At 36.6% G+C, this 25,910-nt stretch overlaps 1 protein-coding gene across 5 annotated transcripts in view; it reads left to right on the top strand.

The window, feature by feature from the left end:
- GPATCH8 (G-patch domain containing 8) overlaps positions 1-25,910 on the top strand; it is a 90,306-nt gene that overhangs the window by 7,111 nt on the left and 57,285 nt on the right. For 2 of the 5 annotated variants that reach the window (XM_077747700.1, XM_077747701.1), the window contains exons 1-3: positions 14,754-14,834; positions 20,792-20,809; positions 23,608-23,680. Coding sequence is in view for 2 of the 5 variants with exons in the window: in XM_077747698.1 (XP_077603824.1) it covers positions 14,760-14,834; positions 23,608-23,680 (148 nt within the window). In the remaining 3 variants the exon portion in view is untranslated. Of the gene's footprint in view, positions 1-14,753; positions 14,835-20,791; positions 20,810-23,607; positions 23,681-25,910 lie in introns of those variants that run through there. The other 3 variants (XM_077747698.1, XM_077747697.1, XM_077747702.1) reach the window with 2 other exon arrangements.

The following is a 25,910-nucleotide window of genomic DNA, read 5'->3' as shown; positions in this document are numbered from 1 at the left end:
AAGTTGAAGAGGTAGCTTTCAGGTAGTTTTTGAATCAGTCTCAGCCTTTAATCATTGTGCTTTTACCTCTACTGCTGTATACTTCTTATAATTTATCTCCTCACACCAGACTTAGAATTCCTTGAATGCAGAGTCTTTGTTTTATTCATATTTTTGTAGCATTAAGCCAGAGTATGCACTTAGAAGTTGCTCAGATATTTGAATTAATGGTTAAGTAAAGTCAGATATCTTAAGAAGAGGCTTAGTAGAGTCTGGGAAGAATGTAGACTTGGGGACTTAGCTTCCTGCTGTGCTGTGGATTATCTAGGGTGAACTGTTACTTTCTGTGATATCTTATAAAGCCAGTTCAGGGGTATTTCAGGTATGTATTATGGTCTGTTATAATTTCATTTTATTGCATATTGTATATAATTACATCAATCATCTTTTAGTTGTGAGTTTCCTTTTCTGTGACACATTGTTTTTCTGTGAACTAGGACAAAAGTTCTGTCAAACTTCTGAATAGAGATCTGTCATACCAGCCAATGGTAAAAGAAATAATATATGTTACTATGGGTCCCAGATGAATTCTGGAGACTGTTGTGTCCCTATCTTTTTGAATATGTCAAGAATTTTTTGCTGTATTTTCATGCATTTCTGAAAAGGGTTGAAAAAAGTTTGAATTCTTCTGTGGAGTTTTTTAAAGTTGCTAATTTTTCAGTGTTGTGATTTTTTTTAAGAAACCTTTTCTTTCTTGTTCTAGTTGAATTATCCAGAAAATTTGATGTCAAACAGGTGTGCATGTATTTTTAGACTAGTATGTGACTGTTCATACCCTTGACCCAGTGTAATATGTTTTCAAGTTCTTAGTTGTTTGCTGAGATTGCTAGCCAAGTATCTTTCCTACCAATTTATGTAGAATTAAGTTTAATAAATGAGTTTTTCTCTGGGTATTGACTGGTCTCAACGGTGCTTTAAAATAGTTATAATTTTGTACCTCTTTAAACCTCACAGCCTATGTAGTAATGCTGTAGTATAATAATCTGGATTTTACAGCTGAGGAAACCAGCCTAGGCCTAGACAGAGATTTAGTAATTTGCCCAAGGTGATACAGCGAGCAGATGGTTGTGATTTGATTTCTGGTGACTCTGGTTTCAGAGATCCTTGGTTTTTTAAGAGTATACTGGAAGCCATTGTAAATCAGACTGCGTGATTATGAAAACAATACTGAAGAATTGGGGGGTTTGAGGAGTTGACCACAATGATGTTTCTGTCAACTTTCTAAGTGGAAATGAATTTTAAGTATACTGATAAAATGACACAATTATTCCCTAGAATGTTCATTTCTTCTTTATAGGGTTTTTCCTCCTGAGACGTTTTCTTTCTGAATTGTTTAGGATAATACTAGAATTAGTTTATCTGGAATGAATAGGGGAGAGGGGACAGAGCTGAAAGTCTCTATTTGGTGACAGAGGAGGACTGGTTTTGTTCATAGATGGAATGTGAAGCTATCCTTTATGGCTTTGTCTGCTAAACATGCCATTTTTTGTCTATGGTAGGTAAAATCAGCATCATTATATGTTTTGAAATTAGAAAGTCCAAATTATGAACAAGTATGTTGCTTGAGTTGTAAGGTCGGGCTATGATTAATATATCGTCTTAGTGACATTAGACAATCTCTAAGGGAATAATCTTAAGTACAGTACAAAAGATAAGTTTTGTTTGGGGAGATTTGAAGCAGAGAGAGACAGGAACATCTATAATATGCAGCCTAATGGCCAGAGCCAGGTGCTAAAAGATAGGGCCAGCATTGAGTGGCACAATATACTGCCAAAGATAAAACTACTTTAAACTTGGCTCATACCTAGTTTAAATGGGAAAAGTCAGACAGGATTTAAAACTTTAGTCTGTATAATCCTTGTGTTAAATAATTGATTTGACTGTTGATCAGATGTCTTGGATCCAGTGACTTTGACTATGAGTAATGTTTTTTCATTAATTTTTTGGGAGGAAATTGTGTTAAATTTTAGTAGTCCTAGTTAGATGGAAGAGAATATCACCTCTTTAAGTCTTAAATATTGTGTTTTGTTATTTGAGACTATGCGATGTTTATTATGTTTAAACTTTTTTTAATGTTTATTTTTGAGAGAGAGACAGAGAGCAAGAGTGCACATGCATGAGTTGGGGAAGGGCAAAGAGAGGAAGGAGACAGAGGATCCAGCCACACTGACAACTGATAGCAGAGAGCCTGACGTGGGGCTCGAGCGCATAGAACCATGAGATCATGACCTGAGCCAAAGTTGGATGCTTAACCGACTTAGCCACCCAGGCATCCCTGTTTTCTGTGATTTTTAAAGAATTGTCCTGATAATTTCCTCTTCTCTGGTTTTAATTTTCCCTATGGGATTGTATAAATTCCAAAATCAGCACTGGTGAGCAAATAACAAGATTCCACTTATATGGATAAATTTAGGTCAATCCCTGTCTCTATTTATACTTAAATGATCATCACAGCTAAATTTGTAATAGAGAAGTTTCCACATTTGTCTTGTGCTTGGAAGCAGAATCCTTGACCTATAAGGAACTATAGAGTTACTGTGTATTTTAATGACATGCAGGTCAGCCAGGTTCTATTCGTTTATTATTAGACCTACCACAAGTCGAAGCCTTTTTTTTTTTTTTTTTTTTTTTTTGAGACAGGCAGTTGAAGGAAAGTCTGTTGGGTATATGTATACATGTGTGTACATTTTAAGATCTGTTTTCCTTTAAAGTGAAATTGCTTCTGGGGCGCTTGGGTGGCATGTGTCTCCCTCCCTCTCTCTCTCTGCACTTATCCCACTTGTACTCTCTCAAAAATAAATAAACCTTAAAAAATTTTTTTAAATGAAATTGCTTCTAGTCAGGTCCTTTTGAATTTAAATTTCTTTTCTTTTCTTTTCTTTTTTTTTCTTTTCTTTGTCTCCCTCCCTCCCTACCCCCTTTCTCTCTTTCTTTCTTAAGATTTTTAAGTAATCTCTATACCCAGTGTGGGGCTTGAACTCACAGCCCTGAGACTAAGCATCACTGGCTCCACTGACTGAGCTAGCCAGGTGCCCTGAACTTAGATTTCTGATCACCATAAATGAAAAACTATATTTCAACTATGACAGCACATAATATGTAGAATGGAAGAGTTGATTTAGGCATTGGAGTGTTTCAAGCAGTCATTAAAAATAAATTTTAGGGGACGGGGGCACCTAGGTGGCTCAGTTGGGTTGAACGTTCAACTTCGGCTCAGGTCATGATCTCACGGTTTATGAGTTGGAGCTCCAGATCAGGCTCTCTGCTGTCAGCGCAGAGCCCACTTTGGATCCTCTGTCCCCCACCCCCCCCCCCCCACTTTCTTCCCCTCCCCCGCTTACACTCTCTCTCAAGAAAACAAACATTTAAAAAAGTAAGTTTTAGGAATACTCTAATATAGGATCTGTAATTTTTCACTAGGATAACTATGTTATGGTTTATTCCTTTTATCCTGGCATATTTAGTCCTGGCATATTTAACACACCCTTTTACTCTAAAAGTGCCCTGGTTTGCCTGACACATTTTGTGATCATCCTAGTTCTGATGGGATTTGAGAACTCTAAATGGGATTTTGAAAGCAGGGTAAAGCAGAAATACTTCTCTTAAAATCCCTGTTGAGGACTCCACATAATCAAAGGCCATATTGACCATTTTTGGAAAGAATGATTTTTTAAGTTTATTTTTGAGAGAGAGCATGAGCACAAGTGGGGGAGGGGCAGAAGGAGAGGGGAGAGAGAATCCCAAGTTCTGCATTGTTAGCACAGAGCCCAATGTGGATCTCAAACTCACAAACTGTGAGATCATGACTTGAGCTGATATCAGAGTTGGATGCTTGGGGTACCTGGGTGGCTCAGTTGGTTAAGTCTCCACTTCAGCTCAGGTCATGATCTTGGGGTTCATGAGTTTGAGCCCCGTGTTGGGCTCTTTGCTGACAGCTTAGAGCCTGGAGCCTACTTCATATTCTGTGTTTCCCTCTTTCTCTGCCCTTCCCCTGCTTGAACTCTCTCTCCCCCCAAAATAAACAAAAACATTAAATAAAATTAAGTCAGATGCTTAACCAACTGAGCCACCCAGGCATCCCTCTTTTTTTTTTTTTTTTTTTTTTATTAATGTAAACTCTACCCCTAACATGGGGCTCAAACTCAAGACCCTGAGAACAAGAGTTGCATGCTAATGGGGTGCCTGGGTGACTCAGTTGGTTAAGCCTCAGGCTCTTTTTTTTCTTTTTTTTTTTTTAATGTTTATTTATTTTGAAAGATTGAGACTACAAGCTGGGGAGGGGCAGAGAGAGAGAGAGAGAATCCCAGCAGGCTCTCTACTGCCAGCCCAGATCCGATGCGGAGCTAGAACTCATGAAACGTGAGATCAACTGAGCCACCCAGGTGCCACAAGCCTCCACCAACTCTTGATCTCCGCTCTGGTCTTAATCTCAGTGTTGTGAATTAAGGCCTGTGTTGGGCTTTGCACTGGGGTGAAGCCTGCTTTTTAAAAAAGTTTAGTAAGTCCAAGTTCATCAGGATGACTTGAAAAAAAAATGGGTATGGGCAGAAAGAAGCAGGAAATAAAAAATATATTACTATTATCATGAGCACCACCACCATTACTATTATAGTTTGTGCCCTTGGGGGTTTAAAGTCAATTTTATATTCTTTACATTCCTTCCTCTTTTTTTTTTTTTTTTTTTGCTTTTCTAGTACAACATTCAAAAGGGACAAATGGATTCAAAGTGAAAAGTAAACCACTTAATTTTCTCAAAGACAGCCACTATTTCCAATTACATGTGGATTCTTTTAGACATACATAATATGTATACACACAGGCGTTCTCCACTCTTTCCCCAAAGAGTAGCATGTAAACACATCTTTCAGCACTTTGATGTTTTTTTCCTCTTACTGTGTTGAGATTATTGCATAACTAAAAGGTTTTTGTTTTTTATTTTTATTTTAAGCAAGTTTTTTTAAGGTTTATTTTTGAGAGAGAGAGAAAGCAAGAGTGAGGAGAGGGGCAGAGAGAGAGGGAGACAGAATCCAAAATGAGTTTTGTACTGCTAGCAGAGAGCCTGATGTGGGGCTAGAACTTATGAACCATGATATCATAAAACCTGAGCTGAAGTTGGACACTTAACTGACTAAGCCACCCAAGTGCCCCTATTTTAAGTCTTCTGTTTTATTTATTTATTTATTTATTTATTTTAAATATTTTTTTTNGCCCCTTATTTATTTTTTTAAATGTTTGTTTAACTTTGAGAAGGAGAAAGAGCGCACACGCGAGTGAGGGGCGGAGAGCCGGACAAAGAATCCTAAGCAGCCTCTGTGCTGACACTTGTGAGCCCCATAAGGGCTTGAACTCACAAACCGGAGATTACGACCTGAGCTGAAGTTCAGTGCTTTCTTAACCTGACTGAGGCATCCAGTCGCCCCAAGCATTAAGTTTTAGATTTATGGAATAGTTGCAAATATAGTGTAGACTTTGGGATTACTACTTACCCAGTTTCCCCTCCTATAATAGTTGTGCAATAACCGTTATATAATGATCAAAACTAGAAAATTAACACTGGTGCAGTAATATTAACTAAACCATAGTCCTTGTTTGAATTTTACCACTTTTTTTTTTTTTTAATATTTTTATTTATTTCTAGGAGAGAGAGAGACAGCGTGAGCAGGGAAGGGTCAGAGAGAGGGAGATAAAGACTCTGAAACAGGCTCCAGGCTCTGAGCTGGCGGTCAGCACAGAGCCCGACGCGGGGCTCGAACCCACGAACCGCGAGATCATGACCTAAGCGAAAGTCGGACGCTTAACCGACTAAGCCACCCAGGCGCCCCTTTTACCACTTTTATCTACTAATGTTCTTTTTCTGTTCCAAGATCCCACCCAGGAATCTAAATTGATTGCATTTAGTTTATCTTAATCTCTAATCTGTAACATTTCCTCAGTCTCCATGTCTTTTGTGATAGCAAGCAGGTTTTTTTTTTTAATGTGTTTTTTTAAAAAGTTATTTATTTCTGAGAGAGAGAGAGAGAGAGACAACGTGTGTGGGGTGGGGGGGGTGGTCAGAGAGAGAGGGGAAATACAGAATTTAAAGCAGCCTCCAGGCTCTGAGCTAGCTGTCAGCATAGAGCCTGACACAGGGCTCGAACCCACAAACCGTGAGATCATGACCTGAGCTGAAGTCAGATACTTAATCGACTGAGCCACCCAGGTGCCCCAGCAAGCAGGTTTTGACTAACTCTTTTCTTTATGGAGTATTGCTTCAGAATTATGGAGTCAAGGTTATTACTATTTTTTTCATCTTTTGAGTTTTGTATAGTATAATACATTGGCAGGAACATGGGACTAAGAAGCCCCACACCGCTAAATTGCACACCTGAAATGAATATAACATTGTGTTTCAAGTATACTCAAATAAAAATAAAACAAAATTACATTTATTCCTACCATCCCCCCCCCCACCAAGAATCAGAACTCTTTTATGAATTAGGGACAATCTGTGTGTCAGTTTTCTTATTTGTGAAATACGGGATGATTAAAACAATCCCCTAGGGGTGCCTGGGTGGCTCGGTCCATAGAGCATACAATTCTCTTTTTTGTTTTTTTTTTTATTTTTTGAGTGGGCTTCATGGCTAAGCATCTGACTCTTGATTTTGGCTCAGGTCATGATATCATGGTTCATGAGATTGAGTGAGCCTCTCCCCTGCTTGCGCACATGCATGCACTCTCTTTCTCTCAAAATAACCATTTTTTAATCCCCTAAATTCAGCTGATTGCCAAATCTTGTATTATATCTAATAAGTTTGTTGGGATAAGATTTCTGAAGATATTTTATAAACCTAAAAGAACCTGTACATATCTATGTATATGGGGTGGTATTAACCCTTCTCAAAATCTTGTTTTAAATAAACCTTTTAGGACAGTTTTAGATTTACAGAAAGATCACTAAGATAGCACAGAATTCCCATAGATATACACCCAGTTTCCCTTATTATTAACATCTTACATTAGCTTGGCACATTTGTTACCATACTAATGGACTCACTGATACATTGTTATTAACTCAAGTCCAAACCTTGAGTACTCCCCTCATGTCCCCATATCCTTAGTACTCCATGTCCTTTTTGGTTTCAGCATCCCATATAGGATACCACATTGCATTCCATAGTTGTCATGTCTCTTTAGACTCTTCTTGGCCATGACAGTTTCTAAAAACTTTTATTAAAGGGCAAAACTTTAATGTAATTGCCATTAATTTTGGGTCCAATTTAATATTTCAGTTTATCGTAAGTACCTATACATGTTCTATAGCACAGAAGGACCTGTCTAATTTTTATTGTATATTTGTTTAATTTTTAAAAATTTATTTATTTTGAGAGAGCATGTGAGCATGAGCTAGGGAGAGGCAGAGAGAGAAACCAGGGCAGGCTCCATGCTGTCAGCGCAGTTGTGCTTGATCCCATGAACCAGGGGACCATGATCTGAGCTGAAGATGCTCAACGGACTAAGCCACCCAGGCACCCCTAAGTCCTCTTTCTTTAAGGAGCTATTTAGTCTTTAAGCAAGTCCCTCCAAATGTCCATTATCTTTGGTCTTTTCTAATAGTTTCCCTCTTTGTTTTCTGTATGTTTGCCCCCCTTTATATCCTAATAAATAATTTTATTATTTTTTAAATTTATTTTTGAGAGGGAGGGAGGGGCAAGAGAGAGGGAGACACAGAATCTGAAGCAGGCTCCAGGGTCTGAGCTGTCACTGCAGAACTAAACATGGGGCTTGAACCCATGAACTGTGAGACAAGACTTGAGCTGAGTTGGACACTGAACTGACTCAGTCACCCAGGTGCCACCAATAAACAGTTTAAAAAAAAATTTTTTTAACTGTTTATTTTGAGAGAGAGCAAGACTGTATGAGCAGGGGAGGGGCAGGGAGAGAGGGAGACACAGATTCCACAGCGGGCTTCAGGCTCTGAGCTCTCAGCACAGAGTTCGATGTGGGGCTTGAACTTATGAACCATGAGATCCTGACCTGAGCTGAAGTCGGACACTGAACCAACTGAGCCACCCAGGTGCCCCCCTTTTGCTTGGGTTTTAATTGGGTTGTTACTTAATTTTAAGAGTTCTCTATGTGTACTGGATTAAGTCTTTTATAAGGTGTGACTTTTGTAAATATTTTTTCCCAGTTCATGGCTTGTCTTCTCATTCTCTTCACGGTGTCTTTTGCAGAGCAGAAGTTTTTTAATTTTAACAAAGTCCAGCTTCTTTCAATGACTCCTACCTTTGGTATTGAATCTAAGCAAATCTAACTTACTTGCTTTTACTTGGTTTATATATCGTGGAATAAGGCTACATTTATTTTATTGGTAGGTGAAAAATGTCTTATGCTTCACCACCAAGGATTATTGCCATTGTGGTTAACATGTTTCTTTTGTGGGAATTGATGGCATATAGGTTTTTGTATTAACAGATTTTAAATGGATTCATTTAACCGTTTTCTAAAGGATAAATTTAATTCAGTTTAAATTTGTATACTTATGGAATTTTAGACCAAGAAATACCATAAAAGAGTGTCCAGTTAAAATTCTTCATTTAGTAGCACTGAGTGTTATGTGGAAACTAATTTGACAATAAACTATTTGTAAAAAAAAAAAAGAAAAAAATTCTTCATTTAGTATATGAGTGCACAATGGATACAAAACATAATGGGATTTGTTTGAAGTCATATGGCAAGTTAGCAATAAATACAGGATTTAGAATTGGTAATAACTGGTTTAAATTACTAAGATGGAAGTATTTTTTCTTTTCTTTTTAAAGTTTATTTATTTATTTTGAGAGAGTGAGAAAGAGAATCCCATAGAGGCTTCGCACGGTCCATGCAGAGCCTGCCTCGGGGCTCAGACCCATGAACTGTGAGAGATTATGACCAGAGAAGTTTCAAATACCCAGTTGGAAATCATGGTTTCATTTTATGCTTAAACATTTAAAAAGAAAATTAATATTTTTGAATCAACACCACTTTAAAATATATGTTAAACATTTTAAAATAAATTCATCAGAAATTTATTTTGAATGGCATTGATCAAGCATTCAAAGATAAATACAAAATGGTTGTGATTTCTGTTAACTACAAGATATTTGTGATTCTTATTAGAGTATTTGAGTATTAGGGTATTTGTTAGGTATAAAATTCAAAAGGAAAAAAACATTCAGTTAAAAACAGAGCCTCCTGGGGCACTTGGGTGGCTCAGTGGTTGAGTGTCCAACTTTGGCTGAGGTCTTAATTTCACGGTTTCTGAGTTCGAGCCCCACATTAGTTTCTGTGCTGACAGCTCAGAGCCGGGAGTCTGCTTTGGATTCTGTGTCTCCCTCTCTCTCTCTCTCTGCCCCTCTTTACTCATGCTCTGTCCCTCTCTCTCAAAATAAAACATTTAAAACAACAACAAAAGAGCCTCCCTCTCATCTCGCCTCTTAGGCACCCAGTTTTCTCAGAGTTCATCTCTAGTATCAGCTTCTTATGTATTCAAGAGCTATCTATGCATGTTTTTTAGTTTATTTTTACTTAATAAATTACCACATAGTAATATTGACTTTCATTTTGGTGTATAGTTCTGTAAATTTTAACACGTTTAGATCCCTGTAACTGTCACCATAATGTGTTTACACAACACGATTTAAACTCTTTTAATGCTTAAAAAGTATTTAAAGGGAGGAGATATAGAAATACTGGCTTTTTGCTTTTTTACTTAAAAAGTAAAGTATAATTAAGATACAGGGAAATTAATTTTAGTGTACAGTTTCTAAAATATTTTTAAAAATTTTTAAATGTTTTATTTATATCTGAGAGAGAGAGGCAGCGTGAGCAGGGGAGGGTCAGAGAGAGAGGGAGACACAGAATCCAAAGCAGGCTCCAGGCTCTGAGCTAGCCATCAGCACAGAGCCTGACGTGGGGCTCGAACCCACGAACTGTGAGATCATGACCTGAGCCGAAGTCGGATGCTTAACCGAATGAGCCACCCAGGCACCCTTTTAAAAAAAATTTTTTTTTACTGTTTATTTTTGAGAGAGAGAAAGTGGAGGAGGGGCAGAGAGAGAGGGAGACACAGAATCTGAAGCAGGCTCCAGGCTCTGAGCTGTCAGCACAGAGCCTGATGCAAGGCTCGAACTCACAAACCACGAGATCATGACTTCAGCTGAAGTCAGACACTTAACCATCTGAGGCACCCAGGCACCCTAGTATATAGTTCTTTGAATTTTAACAAAATATAGTGTAGTCACCAGTGCAGTCAGTATATAGCCCCTGGTTTTGCCTATTCCAGAATGCCATATAAATGGAATTATACAATGAATTAAAAAAAAAATTTTTTTTAATGTTTTATTTATTTCTAGGAGAGAGAGAGAGAGACAGCGTGAGCAGGGGAGGGCCAGAGAGAGAGGGAGTCACAGACTGAAACAGGCTCCAGGCTCTGAGCTGGCAGTCAGCACAGAGCTCGACGCGGGGCTCGAACCCACGAACCGCGAGATCATGACCTAAGCGAAAGTCGGACACTTAACCGACTAAGCCACCCAGGCGCCCCTACAATGAATTTTTTGAGTATGGTTTCTTTCATTTAGCATAATGCATTTAAAATTCATCCGTGTTATTGCTTATATGAGTAGTTTGTTTCTTTTTATTGGTAAAGAATGGTTCATTGTATGGGTGTATCATAGTATTTTAATCCATTTCCCAGTTGAGGGACATTTGATTAGTTTGCATACATTCCCAAGACAGGATTTTCTGTGAACACAGGTTTTTCCTTCTACTTGGGTAAATACCTGGATACAGAATTGATGGGTTGTTTAAGTGTGTGTTTAATTTTATAAGAACCTGCCAAACTGTTTTCTGAAGTGTCTGTACCCTTTTACACCCTACCAACAACCTATGAGAGTTTCCTTGCAATTTCTGCAGCACTTAATATTGTTATGTGTGTGTGTGTGTGTGTGTGTGTGTGTGTGTGTGTGTTTAAAGCTGTTTTAATAGAGGTCCGCCTGGGTGGCAAAGTTAGTTGCTTAAGCGTCTGATTCTTGATCTTAGCTCAGGTCATGATCTCATAGTTTGTGAGTTCGATCCCCACATTGGGCTCTGTGCTGGTGGCACGGAGCCTGGTTGCGATTCTCTCTCTCCTCTCTGTCCTTCCCCCAGCTTGTGTTCGTTCTCTCTCTCTTTCTCTCTCTCTCTCAAAATAAATAAGTAAACTTAAAAAAAAAAAAAAGGCTGTTTGAATAGATGTGTAGTGGTATCATCTTGTGGTTTTAGTTTCTATTTCCTTAATGATAATGATGTTGAGTGTTTACTTGCTGTCTGTATATCATCTTTGGTGAAGGGTCTGTTTAAATCTTTTGCCCACTTGAAAAATTGGGTTTTCTTAAATTACTGTGTTTTGAAAGTTTATTGTATATTTTAGAATTACAATACAAATCCTCCATGAGCTATGAGAGTTGTGAGTACTTTCTCCCAGCCCAGTTTTTTTGTTTTGTTCTTTTTTTTTTTTAAATAAGTAGGCTCGATGCCCAGTGTGGAGCCCAGTGGGGGGGGCTTGAACTCACCACCCTGAGATCAAGACCTGAGCTGAGATCAGAAGTCGAACCCTTAACTGACTGAGCTACCCAGGCACCCTGCAGCCCAGTTTTTCAATTTTTTTCTTTTATAGATTACACTTTTGGCAGTGTAGCTTAGGAAACCTTTGTCTTGCCCAAGGTTACAAAGATTTTCTTCAATGTATTTCTTTCTAGAAAGTTTATAATTTTAGGTTTTACATTTAGGTCTGTGATACATTTTGGGTTTTTAGTTTTTAATTGTGTGCAGTATGGATTGAGGCTCATTTATTTTTCTTCGTGTGTGTGTGTGTGTGTGTGTGTGTATGGATACTGAATTGTAGCACCATTTACTGAAAATACTATTATTTCTCTATTGAATTGTCTTTGCACCTTTGTTGAAGATAAGTTATTCATAAATGTATGGGCCTTTTTCTGGACTCAAACTGTATTATTACTCTTGTTTTGTATTGTGTCTGATAGATCCAGAATGATTGAAAACTTAGCCGGCTAGTTTTAGCAATTTGTGAAGCATGGGGCACCTTGATTTCAGGGTTCTGAGTTCGAGCCTCGTGTCGGGTTCTGCAATGACAGTGTGGAGCCTGCTTGGGATCCTATCTTTCCCCTCTCTCTCTACCCCCCTGCGCTCTCTCAAAAATAAATAAGTAAACTTAAACAAACCAACATGGTTGTCCTAATTAATTAAATACTGTAAAGATATTTACTTTCAAGATAGTATCCAGTAATTGTTGGTATTAATACCATTTAAGTAATTGTTTCTAAACTTTTAAATGTTGCTTTAAAAGTTAAGAGGCAAGTGTTAATTTTAAAGAGATTGTTGGACAAAATTATTGGAGATTAAGAGAGACTTTCAGAGATTGTAGCTATTATTTTTTCATTTTTAGTATTTGTTGATTGCTTTTCCTCACTCTTTTTTTCTTTTAAGTTTTATTTCTTTATTTATTTATTTATTTTGACAGAGAGAGAGAGAGAGACTGTGGGAGGGGCAGAGAGAGAATCCCAAGCAGGCTCTGCTATTACCACAGAGCCCAGTGTGGGGCTCGAACTCATGAAACTGTGAGGTCATGACCTGAACCCAAACCAAGAGTTAGATGCTTAACTGACTGAGCCACCCAGGTGCCCGTACTTTTTCTCATTATTGGAATGCCTGCATCTCCATTTTTAAGATTTGCTCTTTTTCGGGGCGACTGGGTGGCTTAGTCGGTTAAGCGTCTGATTTTCGCTTAGGTCATGATCTTGCGGTTCGTGGGTTCGAGCCCCGCGTCGGGCTCTGTGCTGACTGCCAGCTCAGAGCCTGGAGCCTGTTTCAGTCTGTGACTCCCTCTCTCTCTGGCCCTCCCCTGCTCACGCTGTCTCTCTCTCTCTCCTAGAAATAAAAAAAATAAAAAAAAAAACATTAAAAAAAATTTTAAAAAAAATTTGCTCTTTTTCTTTGGAAAAACTATTTCTGTCCTGTTACTCCTTTCTTCTTTTGGATATATTCTACACAATTTTATTTTTATTTTTATCATTTTTATTGTGCTAAGATACATACAACATACAAGTTACCATTTTAACTATTTTAAAGTTTACAGTTCAGTGGCATTAAGTATATTAACAATGTACAACCATTATCACCACCACTGTCTAATTCCAGAACTTTTTCATCACTGCCACACAATTTTAGCACCTAATTGTTCTCTAATGTTTAGCCACTGTGTTAAGTTTTAGGGTTGTAAGATAAACAAAATTTGGTTCTTGTTCTTAAGGACTTTACAGTCTGATGAGGGAAACAAGTAAACCAGCAGTTTTGATACAGCGTGGCATATTCTATGTTCAAGATTGGGTTAAGATTGATTCAAGTAAAATTTTACATTGAAAAAGCAAAGTAACTTTTTGGTAACATTCAAGTTGCCCTAACACTCCACACACTGAATTAACATAGGCTAGACTGAAGGCTTTCGTCTTTTGATTTAGGTCAATTCAGGACTCACAAATCATCATGCCCTCTTTTGTAACAGAAAGGGAACCAGAAAGTTGATATTCTGTTTTAAAGCCAAATTATGAGCTATTATTTGCTAATGGAGTAGGGAGATCAGAGAAAACCTGAATAGAGAGAACTTCCTAGTTGTCTGTGTCTATCCTCAGTTGAACTATTTTGACTTTAGTTGCAATGACTGCTTGCTTCATTATGGTCAAATATGGCATTATACAGATATATTTATCTCTCTTGGCAAATCATTTGAGGAATGGTATTTAGAATACTGTGTCAAGAGATTGTGTTTTTAGATTCTTTGAAACTTGGGAGTTAGCACTTGATTTAAAGTTGCATGTTTTAGAAGTTTTAGTTTAAAAGCAATGTTACCAACATTGAACAGTATTAGAATACAGATTTTTATTTGCATTCTTCTATTATTAGGATTTTTTTTTAATGTTTTATTTATTTCTAGGAGAGAGAGAGACAGCGTGAGCAGGGGAGGGTCAGAGAGAGAGGGAGTCACAGACTGAAACAGGCTCCAGGCTCTGAGCTGGCAGTCAGCACAGAGCCTGACGCGGGGCTCGAACCCACGAACCGCGAGATCATGACCTAAGCAAAAGTCAGACGCTTAACCGACTAAGCCACCCAGGCGCCCCCTATTATTACGATTTATCTTCTTTTGTACAAGATTGTTTACGAAAAGCTAAAAGAAATGGTTTGTTTATGTATTTATTAAGAGAGAGAGCACAGGAGGAGTGGAGAGGGAGAATCCCAAGCAGGCTCTGCACTGTCAGTGCAGAGCTCAGTGTGGGACTCAACTCAACGAACAGTGAGATTAATGAACTGAGCCAAAACCAAGAGTGACCTTCAACCAACTGAGCCACCCAGGCGTTTTTAAGATTCTACAGTGTCTATGATATTATCTCTAAGATAAAGAGTTGATAATCCCAAATGGTTGATAGTATTTTAGTTAGCAGTTTCAATGTTTATCATAGAATTTCTCTTACTAGGCCTAGACTTCTGATAGATTGTTTTTTATAGATTTAGAAAAGTCTGAAATTATGGCACAGTTTTGATTGTCTACTGAAAAAGAATGAAAAGTTAAAAATAACCCCTAGTTGGATTAGATTATTCATAATTTTGGCATTTATTGCTTTTGGAAAATAACTGTAGTCTTGTTTTTTCAGGGTAATCACTTTGATCAGTATGAAGAAGGACATTTGGAAATTGAACAAGCATCACTTGACAAGCCTATAGAATCGGTAAGCCTATAAGATCAGTGCTTAATTTTGGGTCATAGTTAGTTAGGTAGTGTTCGTGTGACACTTGATGTGAATGAATTTAAACTTATTAATAATTTACAGTACAGTTTTGAGCTGTTTTCTTGCATGCCCTACAGTAATCAAATAGAGTTTGGGTTGTAATCTAATGTTTAATATTTTGGGAAATCAGTCTGAAAGATCTAGAAACAACTTAGAATTTGATGGAAAAATATCATTTTGGCCCTTACTCATATTCTATTAGTGATAGCAAGTTAAAGTTCAGTGTTTTTGTAAATTGAATAAAGGAGTAAAATGTATTTTGATCCTTTAAAAGCTACACCTTTCCTGGACAACACAGTCATGTGTGAAATGTTCCATTAGGAACATTTAAGGACTAATATATTTACCAGACACTTATGAAACATGATAAATTTGGTAGCTTAAGAGATGTCTGGTTTTTGTGAAAAGCTGATTCTATCCTTTTACATGGCTTAGTTTTGGATATTGATATAAAGCAATAGAACAAGGAGATTTATTTTCCTGACTTATACTTTTTAAAAAAATCTTAATTTTTGAACATTATTTTCATTTTGAAAAGCCCTTTATTTTTAAATTACACAGTTCATTGTTAAAATGTCTAAACTTGTCAGTATTGTCAGTATTTAATATTTGTGCTTAAATGTACTTATTAAGGGTTTCAGTGAGTTATTGGTAAACTTGAGTGAAAATGCTCAAAGAGGAAATCCTAATCTTTATAGCAGTGAAGACACTTCCCTTCTTTAAGAAACACTAGCTTCTTCTCCTCCCTCAGGAAAATAAGGCAGTTTAGAGAGCACAGATATTTTAATTTGAGCTTTTATTTTCAAAACTGTAACATAGTAAAGGATCAACATATATTTATGTTCCTAATTAGGTTGGTGTTGTGTGTGTGTTTGTGTGTGTGTTTAGATGTTTACAGAAATTTACACAACTTGGGGTGTTCGACATTTTTCTTCCACAGCAGTTGGCCCATATTAGCTAAGCAGCCATGATCTGGTTTGTATTGCACGGTCTGCCTTTTTTTAATTTCTTCTCTAGGGTTTCTTTCTCCCCCACCTCCCCTTCTTATTTCTGTTCTTCTGGTCCAGTGAACACTGCATATAGTACCTTCTGTCTTAATGTGCTGGCATGATGCTAGACTTAGGCATGGCAGTAATTGATGACGCATGTGATAATGCTGCAGAGGGAGAATTCACATCTGATCTTATGCTGAAAGCCCAATCTTGTGTTTTGACTTGAGGATAAAATGCCAAGCCCATATTGCTAAGTTAAAAATCACTGAAGTTTGTGCCTTGTTCTATGTCACCTTGGGAGTTATCACAAGGCAGAATTTTACAGTGAAATCTGTAGGCTGGCTAGACTAGCATTTTATACTCGAAACATAATTTAGTTTTTCCATTTTATTTAAATGTTTTTTGGGGTCATAGTTTAAGAATAGATAGTTGTCAGAAGCAAGACCCAAGTACCATATCTACAAGGTATATATAATTAATATCCTTAAATAAGCTATAAAATTCTGTGGGTACTCTGATTCAGCAGTAGTAGGGAGTTTAATTAGACTACATTTACAGCTTAGTATTCATTATTGCTATACTCCGAGATTTTTAAAAAGCTCTAAAGTAAATAATATTTAACATTTTTAAAGCATTTTAGGCTTGTATTTTAAGGTTTTTGGAAAATTCACTCCTTTGGCATGTGAGACTAATGCTGTTTTTCCTCTCACACTGTGCAGGATTTTTTCTAGCGTATGTCATAGAAAGAATGCTATCAGAAGACCGTCTGAGTAATCATTGTTGAGTAATCTCAGAGTAGGAGTGGAATTGATATATGCCTTCTTTCTTGACTGGTATTATCTTCTCCACTTAAAATAGCGAATGACATAGTACTCAGACTGGATATTTGATTTTTTTAAATAAATAAGTGTATGTTCAGAGATGTATATTAATTATACCTCTAATGAAAATTTATTCCTGAAATATGTAAGTAAATATTATTTTCAATGTGGTAGTTTAGGTAGGAGGAGGAGCTTCATAGCTTACGTTGCGTTAGGTAGAAGTGGGACACACAAGACAAGAAGGAGTTTATTTCTCTTACGAAATCACTTGGGGACAAAATGAAAGTTTGTAAAGAAAGGTTTTAAGAAACTTTTGCTAAAACAATTGGCATGAAGGTTGGTAGTGTGGTATCAATCCCTCCCTCCCCTCCAGAAAAGGAAGAACCCATCATCTAAGGAATTCCCACCAAATAAATATATACTAGTTATATGGCTGGCTGGCTATATTGAGCTCTCTTGTTCTTAGGGGGAAATGGCATTGCTTCTCACACATAGAGTCTCTGCTGAATTAAAATCTTTCTCTGCAGCAATATCTATTGAGAGGTGCTGACTGTTTTGCTACAGCATGCAACTCAAAAGTGGCTGGAAATATGCAGCTTTGGGAGTCTACAGATCACTGCAGGAGCTAAAGGTCTAGTCATTTTTTTTTTTTTTAAACAAAGGTAATCTGCAGCAGCTGGTAACCGTGGAAATCTCTGCACAGGTTTGTGCCAAGAAATATGCCTGGGTGAAGGGTTATTGTGAGTATAGGATTAAGGTCTTTTCCTTTGGGAATAGGGTAAGCTTGTTGTAAACTGGCAAGATGGGGAATGAAATACAAAGCCTCAGTACAAAGATTCAGTAATGCATTATGCTTTTAGTAAGCTGCTGAAGCCTAGACTTGTTAGTGAGATAGATGATGCACGTTTCAGTTTCAATCAGGAAGTGTTGAAAACACCTCAAAATCCAGCATTTGTAAAGAATTTCATAATCTTTGTTAAAAAGTTTTATTTCCCCTGCTTTATTTCAATCAACCAAATATCTTTCAATGAAATTTTTGGTCAAAAATAAAACTCTGTTCTAAGAAAATTATGAAAGAATTGCCAGACAACTTGATTATCTGAATTGCAGAGAAGATGGAAAATATTAATGTTTGCCCTTACTACCAAAAAAACCCTTTATGGAACATGATTTTTAAGTTATTGCTTCATAATTTTTTTAGGTCCCAGCCTTTATTTCCTCTTCATTTGTAAGGATCAAGTATGTAGAAAGCAAAACTTAAATCTCAAGCCAAAGCTCAGTTTAGAATTCCACCATAGTTCCAAGAACTGTTTGGTGTGATTTAGGATATATGGTTTTTTTATGACCTTTGTCCTAGAATATGACAAGTGAGATGGGGGCATGATTATAGCTACACAGAGGCAAAATGCCTGCATCATAGTAAAATATGTTGTCACTGTCGCAGTTGGAAGTAAAACTACCCATCAGCCATTAGTTGGTCTTTGTTCTACCTGACTAAATCCTGTCTTTATAGTTGTTAGGTTGACTGGTTTTTTAAAAATTAATATAAGTTTTCAAACTCCAGTTGCTGATGTTTACTTTGCTTCTCTTGGGATTTAGGAGTGTATAATTGAGTTCATGTTGCATATCTGTTTAGATCTGTGGACTCCACTAGTTCCAAACTGTAACTATAAGACTGCTGATTTGACATTTAGCAGTGACCATATGTGGACTGCACTATAAATAATGTGCTTCTTGGAGCTGAATGGTGTAGCATTACTATATGGCTTTTCTCTCTAGTCTTCATTGTGTCATCTGTAGTGAGCTATAGATTTTTTGTTTCGGGAATTTTTACAACTTGTTGTTTGCATGGGTTCACCTAGTAGCATTTGGTTTTTGCTTATAGAGTCTTTAATACACAATCAGCAAAGCTTACAATCCACTCAAGAGACTTACAATTTTTGTCACTGTTGAAAATGGGCAAATGGTGTAAATTGAATATTGCTGTCAACTAAAAGAAAATTCATTGTGGAGTTAATATTCATTGAGTCACTGACATAATTGTAATATAGTTATCTCTGGAGACAGAATATCTATTTCCTGCTATAAAAACTGGAATCAGCCTCATACAATAAAGTAAATTTTTATCTGTGTTTTGGCAGGCTCCCATTGTACAGATTGGTGGTGCTGTTGCCAAAATGATCATTGTTACTATGACGGAATACAGCTTTATGGAGCAGAGAAAATTTCTTGGGAAAATTTCTAGTTGATAGTTAATAAATAAAAATGTTGAGAAGTGGCTGAAACAAAAATGAGGCTTTTGTTGTTGTTTTTGTTTTTTCTAGTATTGTGTTTTAGCATGTTGATAGTTGTTTATAGTACTTATATTTCTTGCTTTCAAAGATCTTCCCTTTTAAAAATTATATTCTCCTTTCTTACACATGTAATAGAAGGGAACAAAGGGTAAAAATGTAGAATTTTAATTATATATTTAAGTTTAGAAGTAGGGGGGGAAAAGGCCAATTGAGGTAATCTAGGTGTAAAAAAGTTTGAGTTTTCAGCTCAGCTTTATGGTTTGATCAGAATTAAGAACTTCATGCCTGACCAAAGAAAATGGCACACTGCCACTGTTTTGGTCTTAAGCACAGAGAGTAACAAATAGCTTGTGGGAACTCTGTGAATCAGGTGCAAAACTAGTTTGTTTGCCAGTCTCCCGTTGGCAAAGTTCAGTTGCCTTATCAATTAATTTAAAATTAGTATTTGCTTTGGAGCTCCTGGCTTGTTCATGCTCAGTTGGTAGAGCATGAGAATCTTGATCTTGGGGTTGTGAGTTCAAGCCCCACATTGGGAATAGAGTTTACTTAAGTAAGTAAGTAGGTAGGTAGGTAGGTAAGATGGATAGAATTTCTCCCATGTGCATTTAATTTATAAACAACCTGTCATTGTCATGCCCATTTATTAATTATAAACCAGTGTTAAAAAAAAGAAAAAATTCTATTACTTATTTTTGGTTCAATGAGATTATAATCCAACCTCAAACTTTATATTTTATTTTTTAAAATAAAAACAAAGATTTTTTAGTTACGACTATAATGACTGAAATAGTAAATTTATTTCCAACTTCGTGTTTGTTGCCCTTGTAATGTCTAGGTTACCTGTTTGGGCTTTAAATTACTCCAATTTAGTGTTATAAATAACATCCATGGGACTAATTAGCAAAATCACAACTCCAAACAGAGTAGATTATTTTCACAGGCTTATGAGTGAGTCCCTTGTTCTTTCACAGAGAATGTTGAGTGAACATTTTGATCATTTCAGGGATAGGCAAGTCTGCTTTGTTCTACTTTGTTATGACGTATTTTGGTGTGCCTTCCTTGTGTTATCCATCATCCCTGAGCCTACTGGATTTTTGACAAGTGTTTATAAAACCTTTTTTCTTTTTTTGGTAGGAAAAGGGACCATACTGAATACTAGCCCTTTCTGCAGAGTCACAGAGCTGCCTTTTTTTCTCCAAAAGCAGGTAGTCTGGAATGATAGGAAAGGTCCAGATTTTCTGTATTAGTCATTCACTTAATCTCTCAGGTTGGTGAGGGGAAGAGGTTTTGGGAGATATGTCCATTGTTTATGTTGCCTTTGTTATAATCATAAGGACATAAAGTGGCATATTAATTTTAATACAGACCCTGACATTTCATTCCTTATTCATACTTAGGGAAGTAGATTTAATTAAAGAACAGTTTTCACCTAAAATTTGAGAAATGCCACTACCATTTTATGTATCAATAGCTTTTTTTTTTTTTTTGATAAGGTGACAGCCATCTTGAGTGGTTTTGTAAAAGTGGTGCTAATGTGTATAATCCTAAAGTTTTCTTTTTTCTTCCTCTCCCTTTAACATTTGCTTTTCCTTTCACTGTTGTCAGTCACAACACGCTGCTCTTGAACCTCTCAGCTGGTCTTGACTCGTGAATTTACTTATGCTTTCACTCTTCTTTAATAAATACATTAATTGCAAGCAGTGAATTGAAAACAAGACAAAAAAAATAAACGACCATTAGTGATTGGACAGTTTCTTACTTTGTGTTACATTTAACTGTTCTTTTGACAGCCCAGTTTTTAAAGCCAGGTTCGTATGGAAATGCTTTCACTCCACTTGCACTGCTTTTGGAAATAGCATACTGCTTCATCTGTCTGTTTATTTTAGTGCATTCATAATATAACACAGTCAGCATAATGTCTCATCTCCACTTAGCCAAAGATTGAGTTCTCTTAAATAAAAAAAGGGAGCAACAATTTTTGTCAGCATGGTTTAATACCCTAAATCTTTGTGCAAAGTATATTAGCCTATTAAAAGATTAAACAAAAATTTAGTCAACTACATAATCTTAGAGTCATTCTGTTATCCTTGTCCTTTCCATAGTTATTCATCTGTAGGAGTTATGATATAAAGTAAGGATTTTATGTACAGGTAAGTTTATATTCATAGTAGTATAATAAAGTCCTCTTTTTTCATTTTCTGTAAACATTACTTGTAGTAAGACTTTATCATTTTTTAAAAAGTTTTTGTGATGTCTAGTAATATGGAAGTTATCGCTTTGGATTATACATAACCATGGCATTTTCTAATTCAGTTCCTGGCAAAAAGTAATTTCTAGTGACCTTTTGTTTCATTTATTTATTTGAGAGAGAGAGCGAGAGAGCGCGCACACAAATGGGGGAGAGGGGCAGAGGGAGAGAGAAAAAAAATCTCAAGTATGGAGCCTGGAGCCCAATGCAGGACTCTATGCCACAACCCTGGGATCATGATGATCTGAGCCAAAATCCAGAGTCCCTGGATGGACTGAGCCACTTGGGTGCCCCTATATATGTTTAAAACAATAATATCTTTTGTTTTAGAAACAGATTTTTTTCTTCTTCTTCCTTTTTTTTTTTTTTTTAGAAGCAAATTTTCCATTATCGTTTGCCTCATTTAAAAACATTTTTTTTTTTAAATTTATTTCTGAGAGAGAGAGGGGGCAGTGTGAGCAGGAGAGGGTCAGAGAAGAGAGGGAGGTACAGAATCCGAAGCAGGCTCTAGGCTCTGAGCTAGCTGTCAGCACAGAGCTCGACGCAGGGCTCAAACCCATGAACCATGAGATCATGACCTGAGCCGAAGTCAGACGCTTAACCGACTGAGCCACCCAGGTGCCCCTCCTCATTTTTGTTTTTAAAAAGGTATCCTGATCTTTATTTTACCCTGATCAGTGAATAATCAGTTGGTCAGCTGAGTTTTCCAGTTTGCACGCTGTCATAAACTTGTGGGAGAATATTGTCCCCACCCCCTCAAAACAGAACATTGGGAAGGCTAAATCTTCTTCTTCTAACTTACTGTCAGAAAAGACCATCGTAAAATAATTTTTTTCCTTTACAGTTCTTTTTTTTCCTTAAAATATTTTTATTTATTTCTAGGAGAGAGAGAGAGAGAGAGAGAGAGACAGCGTGAGCAGGGGAGGGTCAGAGAGAGAGGGAGTCACAGACTGAAACAGGCTCCAGGCTCTGAGCTGGCAGTCAGCACAGAGCCTGACGCGGGGCTCGAACCCACGAACCACAAGATCATGACCTAAGCGAAAGTCGGACGCTTAACCGACTAAGCCACCCAGGTGCCCCTTTCCTTTACAGTTCTAAAGAGCATTTTATTTGAAAATTCTATTTGAAATTCTATTCTATTTGAAAATAGAACCTAGAAGATAAAAAGCAGTTTAATAGGAGTTGTTTGGTTTTAAATCAGATTTATGTCTTTAGCTTTATACATTGATTTTAGGAAATAGATTATTTTCAAATGGTGACAACTAGGTTACTACTGTAAATTACATTTTAATGCATATAGAACCCTTTGTGTTTATAATTTTAAAATGTTTCCCTTTGGATGAGTATAGCAGCATTTTATCTGATGTAGTTAATGGTTAGTTTAGTTTTGTTTTCATATTTCACATTTGTAAAAAGCAAATGGGACAAAGATATACAGAGGCTTCTAAGATCTTGAACCCTTAAAAGCTGACATTAATTGTTGTTTCTGGTGTCTTTATATGCAATTTTCGTTGAATTATCTTTTCTGGTGTGTTCCTAAGAAGATGAGACATTATGTATATTGGTTTTTCCCCCTACATGCACTAATGGTTCTTTACTGTTAACTTATTGCTAGGCCTGTTTCATTCTAACATTTTAGCATTTTTGTTAGATTACATGTTGAAATGCATCACTCAGTCTGTGCTTGAGCTCATTTTATTTTTCTGTTTAATCAGTTTAATTTCTTGTTTTACTAACCTCACTGTTTTTTCAGTTTAATATTGGCTGCATGCTAGTTAAATATTTATATTTATATATATATATTAAAAAAACCAATCAAGTCTAGCCTGGATTTTGCTCTGATTGTGTTTTCATTTCTAGTGGTGGGGCAGTCTTACACTTACAACTTACTTTGTATCATGAAAGCCTGACACATAAGCAAAATAACTAAACACAATGTAGAATTTCTTTAAAAAACAACACAAAAAAACTTCAAGTGGTGCTGTCTAGGTGGTGGATATGATTGTATAAGAACCTTGATTTTATGCTTTTTAATGTTAGTTTTAAACTTCATAAATGTATTCTTCCCCCCTTTTCCCCTTCCCTTTTTTCTCCTTTTTAAAGTGTTATGTACAAAAGTTGCCCAGCACACCATCAGAAAGGACCCTCACCCTTATGTTCTTCCCATATAAAATACTGGCCAGCATTTCTTTTTACATATATGCCCCTTTTATTGGGCACATTTACCCTATTATTAGCATCTTTTTGCATGCATATATGTAGAATTATCTCTTGCTCATCACCTGTTTAAATGTCACTAGGAAGGGAAGAATATATTATTGGAATATTTTTGGTTTGTCTCTCTGTTCTGTCTGTCAGGATAATATTGGACATCGCTTACTCCAGAAACATGGGTGGAAGCTGGGCCAGGGATTGGGAAAATCTCTTCAGGGTAAGTTTTTTAAATGTACAAAAAGAAAGAAAGAAAGAAAGAAAACAATGTTTCTTACTTGATCTTCTACCTGAATATATGGTCTTTTTAAGAAAAAGTGTTTGGGCTTTCCCCCCCTGCTTTTTCTCCCCTAGAATAGTCTATACTTTTCCTATAACAATATTTTAAGTCACTATTAACGTCATAATTTGCAAGAGTAAGCTGCTGTGTCATTAATACTTTCAAGTCAAACATTGTGTGTGTACGGCTCAATTGGTTTTAAATATTTTTGATGGGGTTGTGTCATTTAGCGATGTTGTATTGTGGCTTCAGTATTATAAAGGGAGCCCTTCAATGGCAGAATTTAATTTTTGCCCTTCTGAATTCTCCCTGAAGCTGGTGATTGCCCTGGCTCTTTTTCTCTACAGTCAGAATCCATGTAGTAGTAGAGAGAAGAACTGACCCATATGAAACATAAGATGGAAGCAGAGGATTGTTTCGTAGGGCTCTCTGAGCAGAGAGGTCATTTCTCAGGTTCAGATCAGGCTCTGGAAAATATATGGCTTGAAGTTTCCATTGCATTCAGTTTTTCTTTTAACTATACTAATCATTTGGGTAAAAACAAAATACTAATATTTCTGCTTTTGAGTTCTTGCTATTTGGAAACCAACTTCATTCACTTTATAGCTCCCTCATGTTCAAGAGCTACTTACTATTTATTCTTGGTAGTGTTCTGTGAACACTACCTCAGAAATGATGAGAATCATTGCACTTCTATTTCTGGTCATGAAGGGTCTCGTTGTATAAAGGGGTCTTTGGGGAGAGGTGTGCTTCTGTTGACTAATTCTTTGATTTTTGGAATAGATTTCCACAATTTGAATGGGAATCTAACCAATTCAAGTGTGTGTGTTAAAGGGCACAGGACAGGGCATTAAGCAGAATGTTCTAGTCTTTAAAACCTTTCCTTTTTAAATTATAATTCTACACATTTTATTTATTGATGACACAAAGGAGATGCTTAACAAATTTCAAATTAGTGTTTATTACTAAGACCTAACCTGTTTTCGGGGGTGGGGAGAAAGATTTGATTATCATTAAACTTGTTTTATGGGTAGCACAAGAACTCATTGCAGTTGACACCAAGAGTACTCTTTAATTAAGAACCATTTATTTGTATGGTGTAGATCGTGGATTTTTAAGAGTCCAGTAGGATAGGGGTAATTAAGACTGAAAGGATAGAATTTGCCCCAGTAGTTTATGTAGTTGTGAGTGTTGGGTTGAATTGAAAGGAGATGATTTCTCAGAGGATGGTCTCAAGACCTTATTGATCTTTCCCTGTTATATTTATCCTCCTATTCAGAGAGTCCCAGGAGCATTGATGATTCTTACTTTTTGTTCAAGCACACAAGGGAGTAGAATTTGGGGGCATTTCATAGGGGCTGGCAAGTATGTTTGAATCCCAGAATTTTTCATTTGTAAGCATCAGAGACTTTAAAGTACACCTAGCAGAGAAAGGAGGAGTGAGAAAGAGTGACTTTAAGAAAAGAGAGGTAATTGGATATTCACTTGTTTTGGGGTGATAGAAAAATTTAATTTTAAGAATACTTAGAATTTTTTTCTGTTTTTATCTTTGTTCTGTTTTTATCTTTGAGCTCCTTGAAATAAGGAATTAGGTTTTATCCATATTTTAACTCTATCTCCATGGTTGCAGGCATATAATAAGCATTCAGTAACTCATAAGTCTATTATTCGTCTAAAATACAAGGGGAATTTGAAGCCCATCTCTTTTTTTCTTTTCAATTGTGATAGAAAACACATAACATAAAATTACCATCTTAACCATTTTTAAGTGTACAGTTCAGTAGTAGTTAACTAAATTAACATTGTTGTGTAAGGCCCATCTGTTTTGAATGGCTGGTACGGTATCTTTACCCTTGAAAAGAATGGAGCCTTATTCTGTTGCCAACATTAAAGGCCAAGTTTAATTGTCTTATCAATGGATCTTTATTATTTTAGTGTTAGAATCACCAGTGTGCATGCTTCTCTTGCATAGTTCTTTCTGTAATACTCAAATGATCTGGCCTAGAATGTAGCTACATTTATGGCATGTTAAGGTCATTCATGACAGATTTTTTTCATTATACCAAACCTTTGGTATAGATAACCACTGAAGAAAGCCTTGGTGATCTAATGAAAATGATAATGCCTTTTTAGTATTTTGTAGACTAGTCACTACATGTAATTTCTGAGC

Source organism: Crocuta crocuta, unplaced genomic scaffold, assembly GCF_008692635.1.
Source record: "Crocuta crocuta isolate KB4526 unplaced genomic scaffold, BGI_CrCroc_1.0 scaffold289, whole genome shotgun sequence".
In the NCBI taxonomy this organism is placed as follows: domain Eukaryota; kingdom Metazoa; phylum Chordata; class Mammalia; order Carnivora; family Hyaenidae; genus Crocuta; species Crocuta crocuta.
The sequence above is the reverse complement of the archived record's forward strand: the minus strand, read 5'-3'. Positions and strand labels throughout refer to the sequence as shown.